Source organism: Ornithorhynchus anatinus, chromosome 15 (genome assembly GCF_004115215.2).
Source record: "Ornithorhynchus anatinus isolate Pmale09 chromosome 15, mOrnAna1.pri.v4, whole genome shotgun sequence".
NCBI classification, from domain to species: Eukaryota; Metazoa; Chordata; class Mammalia; order Monotremata; family Ornithorhynchidae; genus Ornithorhynchus; species Ornithorhynchus anatinus.
Window position 1 is genome coordinate 8,958,038 of NC_041742.1, and position 25,930 is coordinate 8,983,967.

Here is a 25,930-nt window from a genome sequence, read left to right on the forward strand (position 1 = left end):
GCAGAGTTGCGTGGGGCTGAGGAAAGGGGACACTCTGGGGACCAACAAAAAGAGTGTAACACACCCCCATTCGCTGACCATACCCTGACTGACCTGTGCCCAGCGGAGCCCCTCCTGGCTCTCTCCTTTTGCCCATCCATCCCCATCAGCAATGCTATCTATTGAGCACTCACTGTGAACCAGTCAATGCATGGTATTTACTGAGCACTTACTGTGTACAGAGCACTGTACTAAGCACTTGGGAGAGGACAACAGAGCCGAGTCGGTAGACCCTGTGGGCTCAGCACTGCAGTGAGCATTTGAAGAGCACTGTGGACTAGTGGAAAGAGCCCGGGCCTGGAAGTCAGAGGTCCTGGGTTCTAATCCAAGCTCCACCTTGTGCCTGCTGTGTACCGTGGGCAAGTCACTTAATTTCTTTGAGTCTCAGATCCGTCATCTGAAAGATGGGGATTCAACTCCCATTCTCCTTCTTACTTAGACTGTGAGCCCCATGTCAAGCAGGGCCTGCTTCTGACCTGGTTATCTTCTATCCTCCCCAGTGCTTAGACCAGCCCTTGCTTGACACATTGTAAGCACTTAAGAAATCCCCATCCTTATTAGAAGAGTACCTTTAGAAGGTACAATCTCTTCCCTCAGAGGACTTACAAGCTAGCAGAATCTCCTGGGCCAAAAAGCCCCCGAGCTCAATTTGGAGGTCCTCCTATCTCACCTCGATACTCTCCTACTCCAACCCAACCCGCACGCTTGGCTCCTCTAATGCCAACCTTCTCAATGTCCTTCCATCTCGTCTATCTGGCCACCGACTTCTCGCCCACAACCCGCCTCTGGCCCGGAATGCCCTCCCTCTTCCTATCTGAAAGACAATTACGCTCCCCACCCTTCAAAGCCTTATGGAAGCCACATCTCCTCCAAGAGACCTTCCCTGACTAAACTCTTTTCCTCTTCTCCCACTCTCTTCTGCATTACCCTGAATTGCTCCCTTCATTCTCCCTTCCAAATCCACAGAACTTATGTCCATATCTGTAATTAATTTATTGATATAAATGTCTGTCTCCCCCTCTAGACTCTAAGCTCGTTGAAGGTAGGGAATGTGTCTGTTGTACTGGTGTATTGAACTCTCCCAAGTGCTCAGTACAGTGTTCTGCACGGTTGCAGTGATGTTCATGCTGAGGTTCAAAAGGGGTCCTATGAGGAGCCTAGTAGGTGAAGAGTCTGGACCCCAGAGATCAAAAGCTCAGCTCTTCATGGGTCTCGATTTTCCAGACTGTGAAATGGGTAGGCTGTTCCTCCAGTGAGATGGGGAACTGAAACAGGCGCTCCCAGGGAGAGAAGCAGCATGGTCTAGTGGATAAAGCATGGGCCTGGTAGTCGGAAGGACCTGGGTTCTAATCTCTACTGCGCCAGTTGTCTGCTGTGTGACCTTGAGCAAGTCACCTCACTTCTCTGGGCCTCAGTTCTCTCATCTCTAAAATGGGGATTAAGACTGCGCCCACATGGGACTTGGACTGTGTCTGACCAGATTAGCTTCTATCTACCCCATCTACATAGTAAGCACCTAAGAAATACCATAAAAGAAAAGAGGTCAGTCCCCACCTTCTGTAACTCTCTCCTCTCTGAGAATTATTGCTGGCAGCAGAGGGACACTACTAGGGTGTCTGTGGCTAACCAAGCTCTCCTATCAGAACCCAAGGCTTTCTCAAGGCTGGATCTCCTCCCCAACCAGACTCCCAAGTGTGATCCTCACCTGAAGGTTCGGAGAACTCTAACCTGTAATCTCCATGTGGGCAGGGAATCTCCATGTGGGCAGAGAAGCAGCGTGGCTCAGTGGAAAGAGCACGGGCTTGGGAGTCAGAGGTCATGAGTTTGAATCCCAGCTCTATCACTTGTCAGCTGTGTGATTGTGGACAAGTCACTTCACTTCTCTGTGCCTCAGTTCCCTCATCTGTAAAATGGGGATTAAGACTGTGAGCCTCATGTGGGACAGCCTGATGATCCTGTATCTACCCCGGCGCTTAGAACAGTGCTCTGCCCATAGTAAGCGCTTAACAAATACCAACATTATTATTAACTCTACCAACTCTATTGTACTGTACTCTCCCAAGCGCTTAGTACAGTGTTCTGCACAGAGTAAGCATCCGTTCATTGATCAGTTGACTCACCGAGGGGAGGAGGAGGGGGCTCCAACCTTGTCGGTCACTCTTTCTGCCTGCCTTTTTTTTTAAATGGTATTTGTTTAAGTGCTTACCATGTGCCAGGCACTGTACTAAGCACCGGGGTACAAGATGGACATGGTCCATCTCCCATGTGCGGCTCACAGTCTTAATCCCCATTTAGCAGATGAGAGAACTGAGACCCAGAGAAGTGAAGTGACTCTCCCAAGGTCACACATCAGACACGTGGCAGAACCGAGACTAGAATCCAGTTCCTTCTGATTCCCAGCCCCGTGCTCTATCCACTAGGCAACACTGCTTCTCATCTAACCCATTGTCCTCCATCCCTGATTTCCAACAGAGGCCCAATGTCCACCCTTCTCCTGGTTCTGAGCCTCCAACCATCCCCAACACCAGGGACGCAGGGTAAAAAATCCAGATGGATTCCCCTTATTAGCTGGGACTCTGCTGCAGTTTCTTCTCTGCCCTCCTCCTTCCTCCTCCTTTCCCTCTCTCCACCCGCTCAGTGCTAATGGTTTGTTAGGAAATTGGTAATCTGGAGAGGATCATTAATGCGGTGAGCGGCGATATCACACAAAAGGATTATGGTCTGTTCCCTAATGCACCGGGGCTTTATGAATGTGTTTGCAAGAAATCTTGCCATTATGATGGTGTCCTCGTGGGGGTGGGGAAAATGCAGGAAGACCCGTAGTTGAAGACGGGAGCAGTTTCCATGGCAGGGGTCCCAGAGATCTCTCAGGCTGGGTTTCTGGGCGGCAAGAAGAAATGCGGCTCAGAGTTGGGGTGAGTCTTATAGAGGTGGGAGTTGGGGGAGATGGGGGCAGTCCCCCGGGGAAGTGTTTAAGGGGAGCCATGCAGTTCCAGGGTCACCACAGGGATTCACATCCACTTGGATTCAAATGGAAAGGCCCCAGGAAGCAAGAAGCAGACTTAGAGGAGAGTTGGTAGCTTGAGGTTGTTGTACTCCGAGCGGTGAGAATAGTCTTTCCCCCGCCTATTCATCTCGTCGGTTCAACCTTCATGACATGTCTAAAAATCGCCCCTTTCCTCAGCATCCATACTGTTACTACCCTGATCCATGCATTTATCCTCTCCCACCTCTACTCATTGACCTCTCTGCCTTCTGTCTCCCCCGACTTCAGTCCTCATTTCATTCTGCTGCTCAGATCATTTTTCTAAAAGAAAAAAAATCAATCCACTTCCCACTCCTCAAGAACCTCCAGTGGTTGCCCCTTCCCCTCCACATCAAACAGAAACTCCTCACCTTCAGCTTTAAAGCATTCAACCCCGATGCCCTCTCCTCCCTCTCCTCCCTCTCCTCCCTGATTTCCTACTACAACCCAGCCTGCACACTTTGCTTCTCTAACACCAACCTACTCACCGCACCTCGATCTTGTCTGTCTCGCCGATGACCCCTCTCTCATTTCCTCCCTCTGGCTTGAAATTCCCTTCCACTTTCTGAACAACAGACCACCACTCTTCCCACCTTCAAAGCCTTATTAAAAATCCCCTCTCTTCCAAGAGGCCTTCCTTGACTACTTCTGCCCTCACTTTACCTCCCCTACTCACCCTTGAACTTGGATTTGTGCCTTCAATTCATCCGACTCTCATCCTCTGAATTGTCCTAATTTATTTTCATGTCTACCTCCCCCTCTATACTGTAAGCTCACTGTGGGCAGGGAACATGTCTACATTCTCTGTTGAATTGTACTCTCCCATACGCTGAGTACAATGCTCTACACAGAGTAAGCACTCCACTCCACTCCAATAAGACAAGTCAGTCGTATTTATTGAGCACTTACTGTCTTCAGAGCACTGTACTAAACTCTCGGGAGAGTAAAATATAGCAGAATAACAGATACCTTCCCTGCTCACAATGAGTTTACAGTCTAGCTGGGGGCACAGACAATAATATAAATAAAATTACAGATATGTACTTCAGTACTGTGGGGCTGGGAAGTGGGGAATGAATAAAGGGAGCAAGTCGGGGCGATGCAGAGGGGAGTGGGAAAAGAGGATAGATGGTTTAGTCGGGGAAGGCCTCTTGGAGCAGATGGGCCTTCAGTAAAGCTTTGAAGTGGGGGAGAGGAATTGTCTGTCAGGAAGAGGGAGGGCATTCCGGGTCAGAGATAGGATGTAGGCAAAAGGCAGTGAGGTAGACCAGATGGAGGTGTAGTCGAGAAGGTTGGGATTAGAGGAGGGAGATGTGTGGGCTGAGTTGTAGTACTAGATTAACAAAGTGAGATAAGAGAGGGCAAGGTGACTGAGGGCTTTAAAGCCAAAGCAGCAGCACAGCTGTGCTTTACAACTATAAAATGTGGATTAAATGTTCTTCCCCTTACATAGATTGTGAACCTCAGACAGAGACTGTGTCCAACCTGATTACCTTGTACCTACCCCAGTGCTTAGAACAGTGCCTGGTATGTAGTAAGAGTGTAATAAATACCATTTAAAAAGAAATACTACAGATTGATTCCACTCGAATTTCTCAAATTGACTCACTATGCTGATCTAGCCTCAGCTAGGGGGACATGGGCTGGGCTTGGGGAGGAGGCTACTGAGCCTTGTTCTTGTGGCCTTGAAGCCTGGAGAAGCTGTGGTTCAAGGGAGGGAGGGGCTGTCACATTCCCTCCCCCAAGGGCGGAGGTGTCCAGGCCCCACCTCAAGATCAGACTCTTTTTTAATAGTATTTGCTAAGCGCTTACTATGTGTCAAAAACTGTTCTAAGCACTGGGGAAAGTACAAGTTAATTAGGTCAGTCCCTGGACCACATGGGGCTCACAGAGTAGGAGAGAGAACAGGTATACCCAATTTACAGTTGGGGAAACTGAGGTTCAGAGAAGTCCTCTGGACCGTCAGCTCGTTGTGGGCAGGTAACGTATCTGTTTATGGCTGTACCATACTCACCCAAGCACTTAGGACAGTGCTCTGAACACAGTGGGCACTCAATAAATACAACTGAATGAACGAATGAAGTGACTTGCCCAAGGTCACACAGCCAGTAATTGGAGGAGCCAGGGGTAGAAGTCAGGTCCTTCCGACTCTGAGGCCTAGGCTTTCTCTCTCTGGCTTCATGGGATCCAAACTCCAGTGCCAGGGAGGAGGAGACAGCCCAGAAGAGGTGGGAGAGGGTATTAGGAGGGCAGAGGATACAACACGCATGTCTTTCTTATCCTGCCCCTACGGGCCTGCTTGTTTGCTTATAATGATATTTGTTAAGCGTTTACTATGTGCCGTTCATTCATTCAGTCATATTTACTGGGTACTTACTGCATGCAAATCGCTGTGCCAGGCACTATACTAAGCTCTGAGGTAGATACAAGCTAATTAGGTTGGACACAGTCCCTCTCCCACATGGGACTCACAGTCATACTCTCCATTTTACAGATGAGGGAACCGAGGCCCAGAGAAGTCAGCTGACTTGCCCCAGGTCATACAGCAGACAAGTCTATTTATTTGTCATTGTTTTCATGAGATGTTCTTCCCCTTGACTCTATTTATTGCCATTGTTCTTGTGTGCCCGTCTCCCCCATTAGACTGTAAGCCCGTCAAAGGGCAGGGACCGTCTCTATCTGTTGCCCATTTGTACATTCCAAGCACTTAGTACAGTGCTTGGAATACTGCACATAGTAAGCGCTCAATAAATACTACTGAATGAAAGTGGAGGAATCAGGATTAGAAGCCAGCTCCTACTGACTCCCAGACCTGTGCTCTATCTTCTACATCATTAATAATAATAATAATAATAATAATAATAATTGCGGCATTTAAGTGCTTACTATGTGCAAAGCACTGTTTTAAGTGCTGGGGGGGATACAAGGTTATCATTATATAGAACAATGCCCCCGGATTCCCAAAGGGGTATGGGCATGAGTGTTCTCTCCTATCTCCCCGCAGCCAACCCAGCCCTGCTAGATGTCACAGGGAACTCTCCCTCTCCCTTCCCTCTCCAATCCCCAACCCAAGCCCCGCTTCACTTCTCTGTAACCATAGAAATCGCCTCCTTTTCGAGGTGCAATTAGCTGACTTCATTAGCCTCAGGAGGTCATTATTCCATCAGATCCTCTTAATGAAGACACTGTTTTCCTCTCCCTCCCCCCCGCCTCATGCTAGACTTTTCCAGGCTGGAAAAGGATCCTGGGAGGGAAGGAGTCCGGGAAAGAACTTGCTCCTGCAGTAAGAAGGAACGGTCCAGAACCCTGGTGCCCACAGGCAAGTTCCTTCCTTGTGCCCATCTCTTTTCATCCATTCAATCTCATCTATTGAATGCTTACTGTGGTGCACAACACTGCACTAGGCGCTTGGGAAAGTACAATATAAGCCTAAACGGACACATTTCCCGCCCATAGCGAGCTTACAGTTTAGAGAAGGAAAGAGACAGAAATATATAAAAAAAAATTGCAGATATGTACATAAGTGCAGTGGGGCTGGGAAGGGGGTTGAATAAAAGGGAACAAGTCAGGGTGATGCAGAAGGGAGTGGGAGAAGAGGAAAGGAGGACTTAGTCGGGGAAGGCCTCTTGAAGGAGATGGGCCTTCAACAAGGCCTTGAAGGAGTGAGGGAGTTGGATTTGAGGAGGGTGGGCGTTCCAGACCGGAGGCGGGACGTGGGTGAGAAGCTGCCCACGAGATTGATGAGATCGAGGCACAGCCGGAAAGTTAGCACTAGATGAGCGAAATGCACCTGCTGGGCTGTAGTAGGAGAGTAGCGAGGTGAGGCAGGAGGGGCCAAGCTGATTGACCGCTTTAAAGCCGATGACAAGGAGCTTGATATGGAGGTGGAAGGGCAGCCACGGGAGCTTCCTGAGGAGTGGAGAAACATTTGCTGAACTTTAATCCCCATTTTACATATGAGGTACCTAAGACCCAGTGAAGTGGCTTGCCCGAGGTCATCCAGCAGACAAGTGGTGCAGCTAGGATTAGAACCCATGACCTTCTGGATCCCAGGCCAGTGCTCTATCCACTACACCAGGGAAGTGAAGTGATTTGCCCAAGGTTACCTAGCGGACAAGTGGCAAAACTGGGATTGGAACCCAGGTCCTCCTGCCTCCTAGGCCCGTGCTCTAGCCACTAGACCACGCTGCTTCTCAAGGACACGGGGAGGATGTTCCAACTGGGCCACTAAGCCCTGAACTCAAATGGAGATTGCACTTGGCTCCTTGAAGCTTTTCCCACCTCCAGACGTTCTCCCAGAGCTGACGACAGCCGTAATGGCCCAGGGTTTCACCTCCTAGAGAAAGAGCTCAAAATGCTCTCGTTCGCACTTAATCCTCCCAGCGACCACGGAGGCTGGAGCGATTGAACAGACAGGGAAACCAAGGCTGAGAGACGATGGGGTTGTAGCCCAAGGACACACGGAAGCAGCAGGATCGGGATTCTAATCCAGAATGGAGCGGGCTCTGGGGTGAGGGGAGCTGGATCGAGGGAAGGAGGAGGAAGAAGTTGGGGAAGAGGGAGAAAAAGAGGGGATGGAAAAGGGAAGAAGGAGGAAAGTGGAGGAAGGAGATGGAAGGAGAAGGAAAAGTGGGGGAGGGGGAAGGAAAGGGAAGGGAAGAAGAGGAGAAACAGGGAAAGAAGAGGAAGGAGAAGAAAGTGGAGGAAGGAGATGGAAGGAGAAAGGAAAAAGGGCAGAAAAAGGGAAGGAAGGGGAAGAAAGGGGGAAATGGGAAAGGAAGGAGGAGGAAAGAGTGTGGCCTAGTGGATAAAGCATGGGCCTGGAAGTCAGAAGGACCTGGGTTCTAATCCCGGATCCACCACCTGCTAGTTATGTGCCCTTGAGCAAGTCACTTAATTTCTCTGTGCCTCAGTTACCTCCTCTGTAAAAATGGAGATTAAGACTGGGAGCCCCATTTTGAGGCTCACAGTCTCAATCCCCATTTTACAGAGGAGGTAACTGAGGCCCATAGCAGTGAAGCGACTCGCCCAAGGTGACACAGCAGACAAGTGGCAGAGCCGAGATTAGAACTCATGATCTTCCGACTTCCAGGCCTGTGCTCTATCCACTGTGCCATGCTGCTCTCCCAAGCGCTTAGTACAGTGCTCTGCGTGCAGTAAGCTCTCAATAAATACAAATGAATGAATGAATGAAGGTTGGCGACTGTGCCAGCTGTGAAGGTTGGTATCCATCCTTGTCCCATCCCCCCTGCCTCTACCCCAGGATGCGGAGGGCAGAGGAAGAGAGAAGGTGCGGACGCTCCACCTGCCTCGGTGGATGGAATCTAACCCAAGCAGCCACCAAAAACCTGCCCTTCCAGGCTCAGACATTCTGTCCCGGTTTTTCTTTCTTTTTCTTTTTTTAAAGTTTGTTGTTTTTTTTTTTTTTAACATGCTGCAGTTGGAAATAATCACCCCTCTGAAGCTGAAAATTGAAAGCCATTTCCTTCCCTAGATCATTTCTCTCTCCACTGTCGGGCTCTCTGCCGGCTTACTCGCCTTGAAAACCCCCCAAAAAGCAAGTGGAATTGAAAGAAAGCCTAAGCTTCTTAAACTGATAGCAGGGCTGGGGCTCCGAGGGGGATAGTCTCCCGCTCTACCCTGGTTGTCTCCCCTTCCCTCCCGCCGTCTCCCACTCTCCCGCTTCCACCTTATCTCACTCTCCTTCCCGCTGTCTCCCACACCCCGGCTTTTTCCCACTCCATCTCTGCCTCCCACATCCCCACTTTCTCCCACTCTATCGCTGCCTCCTGCTCTCCCACTGCTTCCCGCTCTCATCACGGACTGCTGATTTCCCATCTCACATAAAACATGGACATTGTCCCTAAATAATAATAGTACATAATTGTGGTGTTTGTTAAGCACGCCCTCCGGGAAAAGCACCGTACTGAGCCCTGAAGTAGATACGAGATAATCAGGTCGGACACCTTGCCTGTCCCACGTGGGGCTCGCAGACTAAGCATGAGTGAGAATGCTCGGCACGAATGCTCTGCACACCGTAAGTGCTTAATAAATACAATTGAATGACGCACTGAATCCCCACTTTACAGATGAGGAAACTGAGGCACAGAGAATACTAACTGCGGCATTCGTTAAGCACTTACTAGGTGCCGGGCACCGTACTAAGCACTGAGGTAGATACAAGGTAATCAAGCCGAACACAGAACTGAAGTGTCATGATCAAGGTCCCAGAGCAGGCAAGTGGCAGAGTCAGGATTAGAACCCAGGTCCTCTGAGGGCCACATCCTTGCTCTTCCCACTAGACCTGGCTGCTGAAGGGAGTGGGTCAGCCAGCAGAAAGCATAAAGCTCAAATCATTCAATCAATCCCATTTATTGAGTACTTACAGTGTGCAGACCACTGAGCGTTTGGGAGAGTACAATGTAACGGAGTTGCTCGACACAATTCCCTGTCCACAGAGAGCGTACAGCCTAGAGGGAGAGACAGACATTAGTCTAAATCAATTATGGATTTTTACATAAGTGCTTTGGGGCTGACGCGGGGTGAATGAAGGGAGCGGATCAGGGTGACGTAGAAGGGAGTGGGAGAAGAGGAAAAGCAGGCTTAGCTGGGGAAGGCCTCCTGGAGGAGTTGTGCTTTCAACAAGGCTTTGAAGGAGGGGAGAGGAATTGTCTGTCAGATATGAAGAGGGAAGGCATTCCAGGCCAGAGGCGGAACGCGGGCAAGGGGTCGACGGCGAGAGAGCCGAGACGGAGGTACAGCGAGAAGGTCGGTATTAGAAGAGCAAAGTGTGCGGGCCGGGTTGGAGTACGAGAACAGCAAAGCCAGGTGGAAGGGAGCAAAATGACTGAGTGCTTTAAAGCCGATGGGAAGGAGTTTCTGTTCGATACAGAGGTGGATGGGCAACCATCAGAGATAGGAAATTGACTTTTGGGATGTTCTGGGGGAGGTGGGGGGGATTGTGGCTTGTTTAAATTTTTAGGGTATTTGTGCCGGGCACTGTACTAATCGCCGGGATAGATCCAAGCTAATCAGGTTGGACCCAATCCCCGTCCCACACGAGGCTCGCGGTCTTAATCCCCATTTTGCAGACGAGGGAACTGAGGCCCAGGGAATAATAATGTTGGTATTTGTTAAGCGCTTACTATGCGCAGAGCCCTGCTCTAAGCGCTGGGGTAGATACAGGGTAATCAGGTTGTCCCACGTGAAGCTCACAGTCAATCCTCATTTTACAGACGAGGGAACTGAGGCACAGAGAAGTGAAGCGACTTGCCCACAGTCACACAGCTGCCAAGTGGCAGAGCCGGGATGGGAAGTGACTTGACCAAGGTGACGCAGCAGACAAGTGGAGGAGCCGGGAACTTGGGATCCGGATCCTTCTGACCCCCGGGCCCGTGCTGCATTTACTAGGGGGCGAAATGGCGAAAAGGAGGGGAGTTTTTCCTCCGAGATCCACCTCACTCTGGTGCAATTCCACCTTCCGACACCCCCAGCCGAGCTCTCGCCGCCGGTCCCACAAAAACACTCGGCTTCAATCCACTGAGTGACGCTGGCATCTAGTGGTCCGTGGGAGAACCTACAGCCCCATCGCCCACCTTCCAGGCCTCGGTTTCTCAAGCCCCAACCCCTCCTCCTTCATCCTTTCGGTGGTATTTATTGAGCGCTTCCTGCGTGCAGAGCACCGTACTGAGCCCTTGGGAGAATAGGATACTACAATCAACAGACACATTCCCTGCCCGCAGTGAGCCTGTAGTCTAGAGGCGGGGACGCCGACATCAGGGCTCTGCACATAGTAAGCGCTCAATAAATACGGTGGAATGAAGAATAATAATAATAACGTCGGTATTCGTTAAGCGCTTACTATGTGCAGAGCGGCGCTGGGGTAGATACGGGGTAATCAGGTTGTCCCTCGTGGGGCTCACAGTCTTAATCCCCATTTTACAGATGAGGTTACTGAGGCACAGAGAATTGAAGTGACTTGCCAGCGAGGCTCAGTGGAAAGAGCCGGGCTTGGGAGTCAGAGGTCATGGGTTCGAATCCAGGCTCCGCCACTTGTCAGCTGTGTGACTGTGGGCAAGTCACTTCACTTCTCTGTGCCTCAGTTGCCTCATCTGTAAAATGGGGATGAAGACTGCGAGCCTCATGTGGGACAACCTGATTCCCGTGTCTACCCTAGCGCTTAGAAGAGTGCTCTGCACATAGTAAGCGCTTAACAAATACCAACATTATCATTATTATTATCATTAGTATTATTAAGTGGCAGAGCGGGGATTCGAACCCATGACCTCTGATTCCCAACCCCGGGCTCTTTCCACAGAGCCACGCTGAATCAGTTCAAATAAATAAAATGGCAGATATGAACTGAGGCGCCGTGGGGGTGGGAGGGGGGAAGGGCCAAAGGGAGGAAGTCAGGGCGACGCAGAAGGGAGTGGGAGATGAGGAAAGGTGGGGCTTAGTCTGGGGAGGCCTCTTGGAGGAGATGGGCCTTCAGGAAGCCTTTGAAGGGGGTGGCGGGGAGAGTGGTCATCTGTCCAATTTGAGGAGGGTGGGCGGTCCAGGCCAGAGGCAGGACATGGGCTAGAGCTGGTCGGCAAGATAGGCGAGATGGAGGCATAATGAGAAGGTAAGCACTTGAGGAGCAGAGCGCGCGGGCCGTTTAAGACCTTTTAGGAACAACTGATGTCTGCCAAGTTTGAACGGTATTTTAGTCATAAATATTTAAAGTCAATACGAATTACCTTCAAAGAAGGAAAGAGAAAACTAGTTACGTGACCCCCAGGCAGCCTTATTAAAATCACGTCTCTTCCACGAGGCTTAGCAGCGTGGTCTAGTGGATACAGCAAGGGCCCGGGAGTGAGGAGGAGCCGGCTTCTAATCCTCGTTCTAACACTTGGCTGCTGTGCGACCATGAATGAGTCGCTTCACTTCTCCGTGCCTCCGTTCCCTCATCTGTCAGATGGGGATTGAAACCGTGAGCCCCTTGTGGGACAGGGACCGTGTCTTACCCCATCTGCTTGGGTCCACCCCAGGGCTTAGTACAGTGCCTGGCACATAATAAGAGCTTAATAAATACCACGGTTGTTATTATTCCTAGAGTAAGCCCTCTTTTCCCCTACTTCCTCTCCCACTTGCTTCGCCCTTGCACTTCCATTTCCACCCTCGGCCCCACAGCCCTCATGTCCGTATCCATAATCTATCTTAATATTTGTCTCCCCCTCTAGACCGTAAGTTCCTTGTGGGCAGCAAACATATCTACTGACTCTGTGATATTGTATTCTCCCAAGCGATCAGTACAGTGCTCTGCACACAGTCAGTGCTCAATGCATACAATTGATAGATTGTTTAAGGACCATAGCTACTATTTAAATGCACTGAAAGTCTTGAATTTAATGGTGTTGGAGAGGCAGAAAGTCCGCAGAGACCTGAAGCAGATAAAGAGTGACGGGGTCAGAGAAAAGATAAAGGCTACGGTCAACCTGGCCATCTCCCAAGTAAATTCTCATGGCATCCGAGATTGTGGCTTTCTGCTCCATTAGTCACCGACTGATGGAATGAAGCTGGAGGGTGGGAGGGAGTGCTCCCGGGATTACCCCCTAATGCCTCCGTTCTACTTCCCCTCATCGAGGGAAGCAGCGTGGCCTAGTGGAGAGAGTAAAGATCTGGGAGTCAGAAGGACCTGAGTTCTAATCCCGGCCCACCACCTGTCTTGCATGTGACCTGGGGCAAGTGACTTCACTTCTCTGAGCCTCAGTTCCCTCTTCTGTAAAATGGGGATTAGGACTGTGAGTCCCATGTGGGACATAGACTGTGTCCAACCTGATTAGCTTGTATCTACCTCAGCGCTTCGTCCAGGGTCTGGCACAAAGTAGGAATTTAACAGATACTGTAAAAAAAGAGGGATTTGGCCAGCGGGGGATAGGAGTTCTGAAAATTCAGTGTTCTAAAGTGGCCTGGAAGTACTGAAGATGCAGCTAGTGGGATAGAAAACTGGGAGATGAAAGGTTAGTCAGGGAAGGCTTCCTAGAGAAGATGTGATTTCAAAAGACCCTTACTTACTGAAGAGTAGATATCTGTCAAAAAACAAAAGAAGGCATTCCGGACAGGAGGGAGGGTGTGAGCAAGTGGTGAGGAGTGAGAGGGAGGAGGAAGGCACTTTGAATCAGTTAGCTTGTGAGGAACCAAGAGTACAAACTAAGCAAGGAATGTGTTTACCAACTTTCTTCTTTTGTCCTCTCCCAAGAGATTAATGCAGTGCTCTGCACACAGTATGGGCTCAATAAATACCACTGATTGATAGATTGGATAGAGTGGGAGAGGAAGGAGGATAGGGAGTGTAAACTCGTTGTGGTCAGGAAATGTGTTTAGTCTTGCACTGTACTCTCCCAAGCGTTTAGTTCCACACACACTAAGGGCTCAGTAAGTATGACTGAGTGGACAAATGAATGAATAGGTAGGAGGGAAAGAGCTGATGGAGCGTCTTAAAGCCTATGAGGAGGAGTTGGAGAGGAGATGGGTGACCATTAGAGGCTTGTGAGGAGTGAGGCTATATATGCAGAATGACATTTAAAAATGATCCAGGCAGCAGAAGGAAGTATGAACGGGGGCGAGGAAAGACAGGAGGCAGGGAGGTCAGTCAGGAAGCTGATACAGTAATTAAGGAAGGAAAGGATAAGTCATGGGATCAACACGGTAGCAGTTTGGATGGAGAGGAATGGGCAGATTTTAGCGATGTTGTCAAGGTGGAAGCGACAGGATTTAGCGATGGATTGAATATGTGGGTTGAATGAGAGAGAGGAGTCAAGGATAACGCCAAGGATAATGCTTAGGAGTCAGGAAGGGTGGCGGTTCCGTCTGTAGTGATGGTAAAGTCAGGGGGAGAATAGGGTTTGGGCGGGAGGATACGGAGTTCTGCTTTAGACAAGTTAAGCTTGAGGTGAAGGGAGGACACACAAATCGAGATGTCTTGAAGGCAGGAGGAACTGTGAGATTGCAGAGAGGGAGAGAGATCAGGGCTGGGGATGTAGATTTGGGTATCATCCGTGTAGAGGTGGTAGTTGAAGCCACGGGAGCAAATGAGTTCCCCAAGGGAGTGGGTGTAGATGGAGAATAGCGGGGAACCCAGAACTGAACCTCGAGGGAACCCCACAGTTAGGGGGCGGGAGGCAGAGGAGGAGCCCGCGAAGGAGACAGAGAATGAGCGGCCAGAGAGATAAAGAAGAGAACCAGAAGAGGACAGTGTCGGTAAAGCCGAGGTTGGATAATGTTTCCAGGAGAAGGAGGTGGTCGACAGGGTCAAAGGCAGCTGAGAGGTGGAGCAAGATTTGGACGGAGTAGAGGCCGTTGGATTTGGCAAGAAGGAGATGACTGCTGACCTTTGAAAGGGTAGTTTCAGTGGAATGAAGGGGACGGAAGCCAGATTGAGGGCTTTTACATTTTACAGATTTTACCTTTTATAGATGAGGTAACTGAGGCACAGAGGAAGTCCATTGACTTGCCAAGGTCTCACGGCAGAAAAGTAGCAGAGCTGGGATTAGAACCCAGGTCCTTCTGACTTCCAGGCCCTTGTTCTATCCACTAGGCCAAGCTGCTTGTCAACTGTATAGTCAGCTGTCAATGGGAAAGTTAGGTGGAAGAGAGGATGGGGGAGGGAAGAGGAGAAGTTCAGTTTAGGACATGAGCTTGAGGTGACAGTGGGCATTCACGTAAAGATCACGTGAAGGCAGGAAGAAATGCGAGACTACAGGAGAGAGACATCAGGGTCGGAGATGTAGATTTGGGAATTATCCGCATAGAAATGAAGCCATGAGACTGAATGAGTTCTCCAAGGGATATAGATGGAGAATAGAAGGGGACCCAGAATTGAGGGACATCCACAGTTAGGGGTTGGCGGGCAGAGGAGGAGCCCACGAAAGAGCCTGAGAATGAGATGCCAGAGAGATAGGAGAAGAACCAGGAGAGGCCAGGGTCAGTGAAGTTGAGGTTGGATAATGTTTCCAGGAGAAGGGAGCAGTCCACAGCATAGAAGGCAGCTGAGAGGTGAAGGAGGATTAAGACAGAGGAGCCACTAAGAGTGGTTTAGTAGAAAGACCATAGGCTTGGGAGTAAGAGGACTTGGGTTTTAATGGTGACATTGCCACTTGTCTACTGTGTGACCAAGGGCAAATCACTTCACTTCTCTGGGCCTCAATTTCCTCATCTATAAAATGCAGATCAAATCCCGATTCTCCCACCCCCACAGATCATGAAATCCATGTGGGCCGGGGACTGGTTGTCATCATCGACGGTATTTACTGGGGCTTACTGTGTGCAGGCCACTTAACTAAATGCTAGTAGCTTATCTAGCCCAGCTCTTGCCATGTAGTAAGCGCTTCCCAAAAGCCACCGTTATTATTACCTTTTCCAGAAGCTCTTTACCCTCTTGAATAACTGATTCCTCTTCTCCCTGAGGTGGGCCCCCAGCTCGCTCAGTACGGGGAACCCCAGACCATTATTTCAGACCTCATCCAGGTGGGTGGCACCCCTGTTTCCCTCATTAACCAGTCCCAGGGCAGTTGGGGGTGGGGACGGGGTGGGTGGACCAGTTCCTCCCACCCCTCCCTCCCTTGATCATTTTTTTAACAGAATTTGAGATGCTGTTCCACCGTGACCAAAGCAATCTCTATAGGGAGCCAGTGTAAAGGGTGCAAGTCAGCCCACACCCCACCCTCCCCCAACTCTTTCCCTCTTCTGGGGGAGAGGCAAGAGATGTAGAATGGCTCACGGAGCTGGGGGGAGCAAAGATCACCCCCTAAATCTGGTGTCTGTCTCCCGAGGCCCCCCATCCCTTCCCGGGCCCCCCCCCCCGCCCCACACCCCATGGCCCCTGGTGTCAATACACAAAGCTAAATCTCATCAACAAGAAATCTGAGGCCATTAAAACACGATAAAAGAGAAATTAAACGTAATCGCTCTGTAAATTATAACTAATTGAAACATCAATTGTAATTTTTACGATCTGCATTCCAGAGTGAGCTGTGGGGCAGCTCACGAAATGGAAGTTAAATGATGGAGAAAGATGATGGAAGCGACGTGGCCCAGAGGCTAAGAGCCCGGCCCTGGGAGACAGAAGGACCCAGGTTCTAATCCCAGTTACCGCCACTTGTCTTCTGTGTGACCTTAGTCGAGTCAGTTCACTTCTCTGCACCTCAGTTACCTCACCTGTAAAATGGGGATGAAGACTGAGCTCCCTGTGGGAGAGGGACTGTGTCCAATCTAGCTTGTATCCGCCCCAGAGTTTAGGAAAATGCTTGGCACATGGTAAATGCTTAACAAATACCATTATCCCATCTGGAAGTAGGAAGCCTCAACCCTGGGGACCTCCTGCATTTCATCACCCTGCCTCTTCTCCCTACCCCGACTTCCCCACCTTCACCAGGGAGAGGGCCCATCCTGTGGGGGTCCCTGGGGTCAGCTGCGGGGACAGAGCCAAACTACAAAAAGAACTGAACTGGAGCCAATCTGCCACCTGCTCAATCAGTCAATCCATGGTATTCACTGAGTGCTTACTGTGTGCAGAGCACTGTACCAAGTCCTTGGGGGAGCTTAATATAGCACATTCCCCACCCACAGCAAGGTTACAGTCGAGATGGGGAGACAGACGCTAAAATGACCCATAGCCAAAGAATTCCCAACCAGCTCTGGGCCCAGTGGGAAGGGTGATTTGGGAACTGGCAGGTTCACTGCCCATTCGGTGTAGGACAAGGAGGAGCAGGGAAGAGGAGGAGGATTGGGGAGAAGTGGGAGGGAAAAGAATAAGAGGGAAAGAGGGAAAAGAGAAGAAGAGGAGAAAGAGGGGAAAGAGAAGAAGAGGGGAGAGGAAAGGAAAAAGAAGAGGGAAAAAAGGGGAACGAGGGGAAGAGGGAAAGAAGAAGGGAACGAGAAAGAGAGGGGGAAAAGGAAGGAGAAAGAAAAAGAGGCAAAGAGAAGAAAAGAGGAAAAGGGGGAAAGGAGAAGAACAGAGCAAAGAGGAGAGGGGGAAGAGAGGGAAAAGAGAGGGAAAAGAGAGGGAAGAAAGTAAGCAAGTCCTATGTCAACAACCCCAATCCACCGTTCCTGGGCCTGTTGGATGGTCCACAGGAAATAAGCGGGCAACACGGCCTGCCCGGGGCCTAGGGATGGCAGGTACAGCCTCTGTGCCAGTTGGCGGACAGGAAAATTCTAAAACTGCCCTCCCCTTCCCTCCATGAGGAGGCACAAGTGGCAACCTGCCCAGGAGAGCACGGGCTTGGGAATCAGAGGTCATGGTTTCTAATCCTGGCTCTGCCACTTGTCTGCTGGGTGACCTTGGACAAGTCACTTCACTTTTCTGTGCCTCAGTTCTCTCATCTGGGGATGAAGACTATGAGCCCCACGTGAGACAACCTGATTACCTTATATCTACCCCAGCGCTTGGCTCATAGTAAGTGCTTAACAAATACCATCATTATTATTATCTGATCCCCTGGGGCTACTCACAGTATCTCTCCCCTTCCATAATCCCTCCTCACCTCCTCCACAGAACTCTGCTGCTTCCCCTACCTGTAATAATCCTACATCGCTCTCCCCTCAGACGGAAAGCTCCTCACGGGCAGGGAACATGTCTGCTGATTCTATTGCACCCTACCCCCCTTCAAACGCTTAGTCCAGTGCTCCGCACACAGTAAGCGCTCCATAAATACTACTGATAGATTGATAAGATGACCGCGTGGGGAGGCTGAGAGGAGGGGAGGTTCAGATTTTCTGAGGCTCTGGGGGAGTCAGGGGTTGTGGAGGGGAGAGAGTAGGAAGGAGCCAAGATTTGAGCCTTTTGTCTTCCCCGGGATTCAGAACAGCAGCGTTTCAGCGGAACGATGATTTGCAGTTCTCGGTTAAACGGTGGTGTTTAATAAGCTTGCGACCGAAAAATGATTTTTAGCGCGTTGTAAATGTCTCCCTGATGCATTGGGCGGTAATTACCTCAGTGCTGACAACTGTCGCTCTTTAAATGGTCCCTGGTGGGTCACGTGTGGCGAAACACATCTGTGTGGGCTAGGGTAGGGGGCGGAAGGTGGGGGGACTTCAGGTGTATTTGCTTTTCTTAATGGTATTTTGTTAGACACTTAATATGTGCCAAGCAAGGCTCTAAACACTGGGGTAGATACAAGATAATGGGGTGATACAGTCCCTGTTCCACACGGAGCTCACAGTCTAAGCAGGAGGGAGTAGGATTTAATTCCCGATTTACAATTGAGGAAACTGAGGCACAGAGAAGTTATGTGACTTGCCCAAGGTCACAGGGCAAGCAGTTAGCAGATCAGGATTAGAACCCAGGCCCTCTGACTCCCAGGCCCTTAATCTTTCCATTAGGCCACGTTGCTTCTCAATCCTGCTTGTTCAAGTTATGAGAAGCAGCAGGGCATAGTGGATAGAGCACGGGACTGGGAGTCACAACATGAACCCAGGTCCCCTGGGAGTCAAAACATGAACCCAGGTCCTTCTGACTCCCAGCCCGTGCACGAGGCAGTGCTCTGCACACAGTAAGTGCTCAAAAATACCACTGACGATGATGAGGATAGGCGGGGAGGGAAGAAGGGAAGCAAAGCTTAGCCAGCCGGTCCCCCGAGGAGCCCCCAGACCCCAAACACCCCCCCCAGGCATGAACCCAGAGTCCTACTTGCAAAGAGGAAGGCCACTGTGATTTGTTTTCTAATTTTAAGGGTCTCTCCTGTCAAATTCACCCCAGACTCTCTCCTGGCCCTAATGATTTATGGACTTTAATTTTCCCCGATACTCTGTCCTGTCCCTCTTCCCCTCTGGCCTGCCTGGTGATTATCTCCCCACCACCAATGCTAGCCCCCAAATTTTATTTTTTTTTTAATCTGAAGCATCCATCTGGGGGAATCCCGGCATAGGAGTGAACTTTGGCAACATTAAATGCATTAAACCGATGACAGCTCTATCGATTTTCCCTCTCCCACTGCATAATGTAAGCTATCTATGAGCAGAGAGGTGGCTCCCCCATCCCTTATTTTGAAAGGGTGGGGGCTTTACTTCCCACCTGATGTCCCCTGTCTCCACACTTCCTGATAGATTTTTTTATTTTAATGATATTTGTTAAGCGCTTACTATGTGCAAAGCACTGTTCTAAGTGCTGGGGAGGATACAAGGTGATCAGGTTGTCCCACGTGGGGCTCAGGAGTCAGAGGTCATGAGTTTGAATCCCAGCTCTGTCACTTGTCAGCTGTGTGACCTTGGGCAAGTCACTTAACTTCTCTGGGCCTCAGTTCCCTCCCCTGTAAAATGGGGATGAAGACTGTGAGCCCCACCTGAGACAACCTGATTACCTTGTATCTATACCCAGCGCTTAAAACAGTGCTTGGCACATAGTAAGTGCTTAACAAATACCATCAATATTATTATTACTACTATTCTCTATGCTTCAGTTCCCTCACCTGCAAAATGGGGATTAAGCCTGTGAGGTTCACATGGGGCAACCTGATGACCCTGTATTCTCCCCCGGTGCTTAAAACAGAGCTTGGCAGATGGTAAATGCTTAACAAATACCATTATTATTATTATTCTCTGTGCCTCAATTAAGACCAAGTCCCACATGGGGCAGCCTGATTACCCTCTATCTCCCCCAGTGCTTAGAACAGTGCTTGGCCCATTCTAAGTGCTTAAGAAATACCATCATCATCATCATTATTATTATTATTCTTTGTGCATTAGTTCCCTCACCTGCAAAATGGGGATTAAGAATGTGAGCCCCACATGGGGGCAACCTGATGACCCTGTATCTCCCCCAGCGCTTAGAACAGTGCTTGGAACATAGTAAGCACTTAACAAATACTATCATTACATTATTATTCTCTGCTCCCTCACCTGCAAAATGAGGACTAAGACTGTGAGCCCCACATGGGGCAACCTGATGACCCCGTATCTCCCCCAGGGCTTAGAACAGTGCTTGGAACATAGTAAGCGCTTAAATACTATCATTACATTATTATTCTCTGCTCCCTCACCTGTAAAATTCATTCATTCATTCAATAGTATTTATTGAGCACTTACTATGTGCAGAGCACTGTACTAAGTGCTTGGAATGTACAAATCGGTAACAGATAGAGACAGTCCTTGCCCTTTGACGGGCTTACGGTCTAATCGGGGGAGACAGACAAGAACAATGGCAACAAAAGACAAGAACAATGGCAATAAAATGAGGACTAAGACTGTGAGCCCCCCATGGGGCAGCCTGGATCTCCCCCCAGCGCTTAGAACAGTGCTTGGGAGATAGTAAGCACTTAACAAATACTATCATTATTGTCTGTGCCTCAGTTCCCTCACCTGCAAAGTGAGGACTAAGACTGTGGGTCTCCCCCCAGCGCTTAGAACAGCGCTTGGGAGATAGTAAGCACTTAACAGATACTATCATTATCCTCTGTGCCTTACTTTCCTCACCTGCAAAAGGAGGACTCAGACTGTGAGCCCTCCCATGGTGCAGCCTGGAACTCTTCCCAGCGCTTAGAACAGTGCTTAGCACCTAGTAATCACTTAACAAATTCTATTGTTATTATTATCCTCTGTGCCTCAGTTTCCTCACCTGCAAAATGAGGACTCAGACTGTGAGCCCTCCCATGGGGCAGCCTGGGTCTCTCCCCAGCGCTTAGAACAGTGCTTGGCACCTAGTAATCACTTAACAAAAACTATCATCATATTATTATTCTCTGCTCCCTCACCTGCAAAATGAGGCCCGAGACCGTGAGCCCCCCACGGGGCAGCCTGGATCTCCCCGCAGCGTTTAGAAGAGGGCTCGGCCCCCGGTAAGCGGTTAAGAAATAGCAGCCTGCAGCGGGCGGAACGCTTTCTTACCGTTTTTGGGCGCCGCGGGCCGCCGTCGCGGCCCCTCCCGCCGGGTGGTTTAAGCGTCCGGAAGCGGAAGTGCGGGCCCTCTCCCCGCCGCCCCAGCCCAGCGTGTGTGTGAGGGTGCGGGACAATCCGCCGCCATCCGCGGCCGGGGCGGGCCGGGGGCGCCGGGGCGGGGCCCGAGGGGGCCGCGGGGGTTTCCGTCACGCCCTTCTCCTCCTTCTCACTGTCTGCTTTCTTCCCCGCAGGCCGCCGGACCCCCTCCGCCCGCCCGCCCCCCGCCGCCGCCATCCGCCATGGTCAGACTCCGCCCGCGCCCACACACACAGCGCCCGCACTCCCGGCCTTCTGCTCCCCTGCTCCCCCGGACCCCATCCTCTGGCCCCCATCCCCTTCTTCCCCGTTCCCCACCTGGCCCCCCTTTGCCCATTCTCTGTCCCTCTGGCCGCCAGTCCCCCATCCTGTCCCCCCGTCCCCCATCCTCAGTCCCCCATTCTGGCCCCCCTTTCCCCATCCTGTTCCCCCCCCCCGTCCCCCATTCTGTTCCTTTCCTCGTCCTGTTCCCCCAGCCCCCATCCTCTGTCCTTCAGTCCCCCTTTCCCTATTCTCTGCCCCTCTGTCCTCCAGTCCCCTATTGTCCCCCCTTTCCCCATCCACTCCCCCATTTTCTGTTCCCTGTCCCTCCAGTCCCCCATTCTGTCCCCCAGTCCCTCAGTCTCCTTTTCCCCATTCTGTCCCCCCTTTCCCCATCCTGTTCCCCCCGTCCCCCATCTTCTGTTCCCCTGTCCCTCTGTCTCCAATCCTCTGTCCGCTTGTGCCGCCGTCCCCCATCTAGGTCCCCCTTTCTTCTGTCCCCCCCCCCATCCCCACTCATCCTTCTCCTCTGCCTTGCAGCCCCGCAAAATCGAAGAGATCAAAGACTTCCTGCTCACAGCCCGGAGGAAGGATGCAAAATGTGAGGCCCCCACCGCGGTCCGGTCCCCTTTCTTTGCATTTTAAGTCAGCGTCTCTTAATGATGGTGATGATGATGATGATAATGGTATCAGTTAAGTGCTTACTGTGGGTCCAGCACTGTGCAGAGTGCTGGGGGACATCCAGGGTCCTCAGGCTGTCCCACGTGGAGCTCGCAGTCTTCATCCCCATTTCATAGGTGAGGTCACTGAGGCATAGAGAATAATGATAACGGTGGTATTTGTTAAGCGCCTACTATGTGCCCAGCACTGTTCTAAGAGCCGGGGATCCAAGGTTGTCAGGTGGTGCCACGTGGGGCTCACAGTCTTCATCCCCATTTGACAGATGAGCAAACTGAGGCACAGAAAAGTGAAGTAACTTGCCCAAAGTCAGCTGACAAGTGGTGGAGTCGGGATTAGAACCCAGGTCCTAAATTTCAGGCTCTATCCACAAGGCCATCCTGCTACAGCATATGTTTTCACAAGTAATAATGACGGTCGTGGTATCGGTTAAGCGTTTACTAGGCGGCAGACACCGTACCGAGCGCCACAGTAGAAGCAAGATGATCATCGAGTTCACAGTACAAGTAGGAGAGGGAACATTCAATCCGTGTTTTGCAGATGAAGAAACTGAGGCGGAAAGTGACTCGCCCGTAGGCGCACAATAGGCAAGCGGCAGAGCCAAAATTGGAGCCCAGGCTCCAGCATAACAAATGTTGTGCTTCTTGGGGAGATGGCTATTAGTTTTCATTCCGAATCTGTTCTGGGTCACGCAAAGGAGCACGAGCTTGGCCGTCAGAGGTCTGTCACTTGTCTAATAATGGTAATTGTAAAGTGCTTACTATGTGCCAAGCACTCTAAGGGCTGGGGGAGATACAAGGTGATCAGGTTGTCCCACATGGGGCTGTGTGAGCTTGGGCATGTTGGCTTACTTCTCTGTGCCCCGGTTACCTCATCTGAGATGGGGGTGGAGATTGAGCCCCACAGGAGACGGGGACCATGTCCAACTCAGTTTGCTTGTATCCATCCCAGCGCTTAGTACAGTGCCTGCCGTTTAGTAAGTGCTCAAATACCATTATACTGTAAGTGGCAGCCCCTAGTTCCGTCCAACTTCCAGTAGATTCTGGAGCCTCGTTCTGTCTGTCCCCCCCCCCCCCGCACGCACCTTACCTGGCCAACTGTGGCGTCTCTGCCCTCGCTGTAGCCGTGAAGATCAAGAAGAACAAGGACAATGTGAAGTTCAAGGTTCGCTGCAGCCGGTACCTCTACACCCTGGTCATCACCGACAAGGAGAAGGCCGAGAAGCTGAAGCAGTCCTTGCCTCCAGGTCAGGAGACAGACCCAGGCTCTACCGCTCTTTGGCGGAGTCCGGGGGCTCTTCTCATCTGTGGGATAGACTGTTTACTATTGAGTTGCCACCCCAGAATCCAGCCGTGCTGGCCAAGTGCACCCACCCCTGCTCCATTCATTCATTGAGCGCTTACTGGGTGCAGAACACTGTATTAAGTGCTTGGAAAGTACAATTTGACAACAGATAAGGGCAGTCCCTACCCAACAGTGGGCTCACAGCAAACAAAACAAGTGGACAGGCATCAATAGCATCAAAATAAATAGAATTATGGATGTATTTATACATCATTAATAGAATAATAAACATGAGCAGATATTGACAAGTGCTGTGGGGCGGGGGGGAGGCTCAGTCTGGGAAGGCCTCCTGGAGAAGGTGAGTTCTCAGTACCGGGGGAAGAGAGCTAGTTTTTGTTGCTACAGCAGCACCTGGTTCCGTTAACATCTGTCTTCCCCTCTAGACTGAAAAGTCTTTGTAGGCAGGGAATGTATCTGTTCACTCTTGTGCCGCACTCTCCCAGGCGCCCAGGACAGTTCCCTGCACACAGTGAGTGCTCAGTAAATACGATTGACCGAGAGCTGGAGCGGACCGGCCCGGAGAGTGCCCAGTTAACACAGGGAGCCCTCAGATGACAGTAGATTTGCCATTGCCCGCACCCGGTGGCTCCCGGACAGAAGCGGGCTCTGTGTTCTTTACATTCCCGGCTCCCCAGGGGTTGGGGCCAAAAGGAGTGCGGGGAAATCGATCATCCGTTCATTGGCTTTTCTGGCTTTAATTGAGCAGAAGGGAGCTCTTTACATGCGCTGCAGCTGTGCCCAAAGTGACCGCCCTACCCCTGACCTTGAATTGAATTGGAGCCCGGGCATCGCGGTTAGATTTGGAAATGAGGGCTCTCCCAGGGAGGCTGCCTGCCTCCCCTTCTCATTTGAGACCTTCACCTCCCTCTCCTCCCCTGTTCACGCTGAAAATCCCCAACCCACCTGTGTTGAGCCGCACCTTGGGTTTTGTAAGCCCCGATTTGCTTCCGCAGCTCTAGCCTGGACCGTCTTCATTTGTCTCCGGGCAGTTCGTCTTCACGCCTGTTGAAAATAACCCTCTCCCGGGGCCCTTTGATGATATTTCCTCTGCTTTGTCAACTTCTCTCTGAAGCAGTGCAAATGCTAAGTGTTTGAGATCCAGGTGGACGGAGGTAATTAGAGGAAAATATCTTTCTGTGCAGTTCAATCCTTCTCTTACTTCCCCCCCTCTAGGTTTGGCTGTGAAGGAGCTCAAATGAACCAGCGGTGCCGTGTTGGAACTACTAAAATAAACTGAAAAATCCTCAAAGTCCTTTTGTCTTCTGGGGGTCGGTGGCGGGGGGCAGGCCAGAGAAAGCACTCTGCAGGACAAATGTTTTCGTGCGTCATCGCGGCGGTGGGGGCCGACGTGTGAGCGCTTAGTACTGTGCTTGCCACGCAGTAAGCGCTCAACCAAGACGAAGTGGAGAGCGACCCTGGGTTCTGGAGACGCTCTGGGCCGAGCCCTCTTTGGGGTGATGGGTCATTTGATGGTATTTGAGTGCTTCCTGTGTGCAGAACACTGGACTGAGCGCTCAGAAGAGTCCAATACAGGACACTTGGCAGATCCAATCCCCTGCCTTCTTCCATCATGCTGTGAAGTAACATAACTGTGGTTGGGAGAAGACCTAGAGAAGCGACTTTTGAAGTGTCATGAAGCTGGGGAGTTTGGAAAAGGAGGGCTGGGGTTGATGAACACAATTAAGTGGGAGAGATGAGAATGAAGCATGTGCAATTCGAAGCGCCTAGGACAGTTATCTCTCATAGTAAGTGCTCAAAAAATTCGATTAAATGTAAAGTGGGAGTGAGGGAAGCTTCTTGAGGGTGGAGTTAAGTGAATTAAATTTTAGAAAAATCAAGCAGCAAAGTAGACGTGGAAATGAGGCTCATGCCATCGTCTGTCAGTGGAATTTATAGAGCACTGTACTGAGCGATGGGAAAACTACAAATCAACAGCAATCCCTGCCCTCAAGGACCCTACGGTTAAGTCAGGGTATTCAGTCCTTGCACGATACCTCCTCTGCAGCGTTACAGGACAGGAAGAGTGCTGATGTTGGAGGAGAAGGGTTGAGGAGGGAAGGTGAGGAATTGGCATCTGCACAGCTTTGAACAGGAGCACATTCATGTAGAAATATCCCGGGGGCAGGAGGAATGGCAAGATTCCTGAGGGGAGAGGCCTGGTTTGGAATGGTAAAAATCGGGAGGTGATCACTAAAGCCACCGAAGCAGTTGAAGCTTCCTCATCAGGGAAGGGGAGTTCCAAAGCAGTCACTTGTGTAAATTTAAACATTCTAAAAATCCATATTTTCATGACATTATTTTTGATCTATCTCCCCTGCTACTATGTAAGCTTCTCGAGGGCAGGAATCATGTCTTCTAGCTATTGAGGCATTGTGAAGAGAGCAGAGAAAAGTGCTTAGCATATAGTAAGCACTTAAATACCCTTCATCAGCTCTGTCACTTAATTCTCTGGACCAGTTTTCTCCTTTTGTAAAATGGGGATCCCATCCCCCTTCTCCCTCCTACTTAGAGTGCCACGTGGGGGAGGGACTGTGTCTGAACTGCAGCGTGGCTCAGTGGAAAGAGCCCGGGCTTTGGAGTCAGAGGTCATGGGTTTGAATCCTGGGCTCTGCCATTTGGTAGCTGTGTGTGGGC

The 25,930-nt window shown here is 50.7% G+C and overlaps 1 protein-coding gene and 1 long non-coding RNA gene across 2 annotated transcripts in view; one reads left to right on the forward strand and one right to left on the reverse strand.

Annotated features, from left to right (window-relative positions):
• LOC114817011 overlaps positions 1-9,489 on the reverse strand; it is a 53,038-nt gene extending 43,549 nt beyond the window's left edge. The window contains exon 1 of the long non-coding RNA XR_003764846.1: positions 9,451-9,489. This is a non-coding gene — a long non-coding RNA (uncharacterized LOC114817011). The remainder of the gene's footprint in view (positions 1-9,450) is intronic.
• Positions 9,490-12,384: 2,895 nt separating this feature from the next.
• Positions 12,385-24,545, forward strand: RPL38 (ribosomal protein L38). Its single transcript, XM_029079910.2, has 7 exons — positions 12,385-12,555; positions 15,512-15,571; positions 15,686-15,737; positions 20,981-21,219; positions 21,815-21,875; positions 23,076-23,198; positions 24,470-24,545. Exons 1-7 carry the CDS (start codon positions 12,385-12,387, stop codon positions 24,493-24,495), a joined length of 732 nt encoding a protein of 243 aa, XP_028935743.2. The 3' UTR covers positions 24,496-24,545.
• The last annotated feature ends 1,385 nt before the right edge of the window (positions 24,546-25,930 follow it).

Excerpts from the sequence above, each read along its gene's own strand:
- RPL38 (XM_029079910.2), top strand. The coding sequence starts at position 12,385 with ATGCATACAATTGATAGATTGTTTAAGGACCATAGCTACTATTTAAAT. Across the intron at positions 15,572-15,685 it reads TTATTTCAGACCTCATCCAG|AATTTGAGATGCTGTTCCAC; the intron begins GTGGGTGGCACC and ends TTTTTTTAACAG. Across the intron at positions 21,876-23,075 it reads CCGGAGGAAGGATGCAAAAT|CCGTGAAGATCAAGAAGAAC; the intron begins GTGAGGCCCCCA and ends CCCTCGCTGTAG.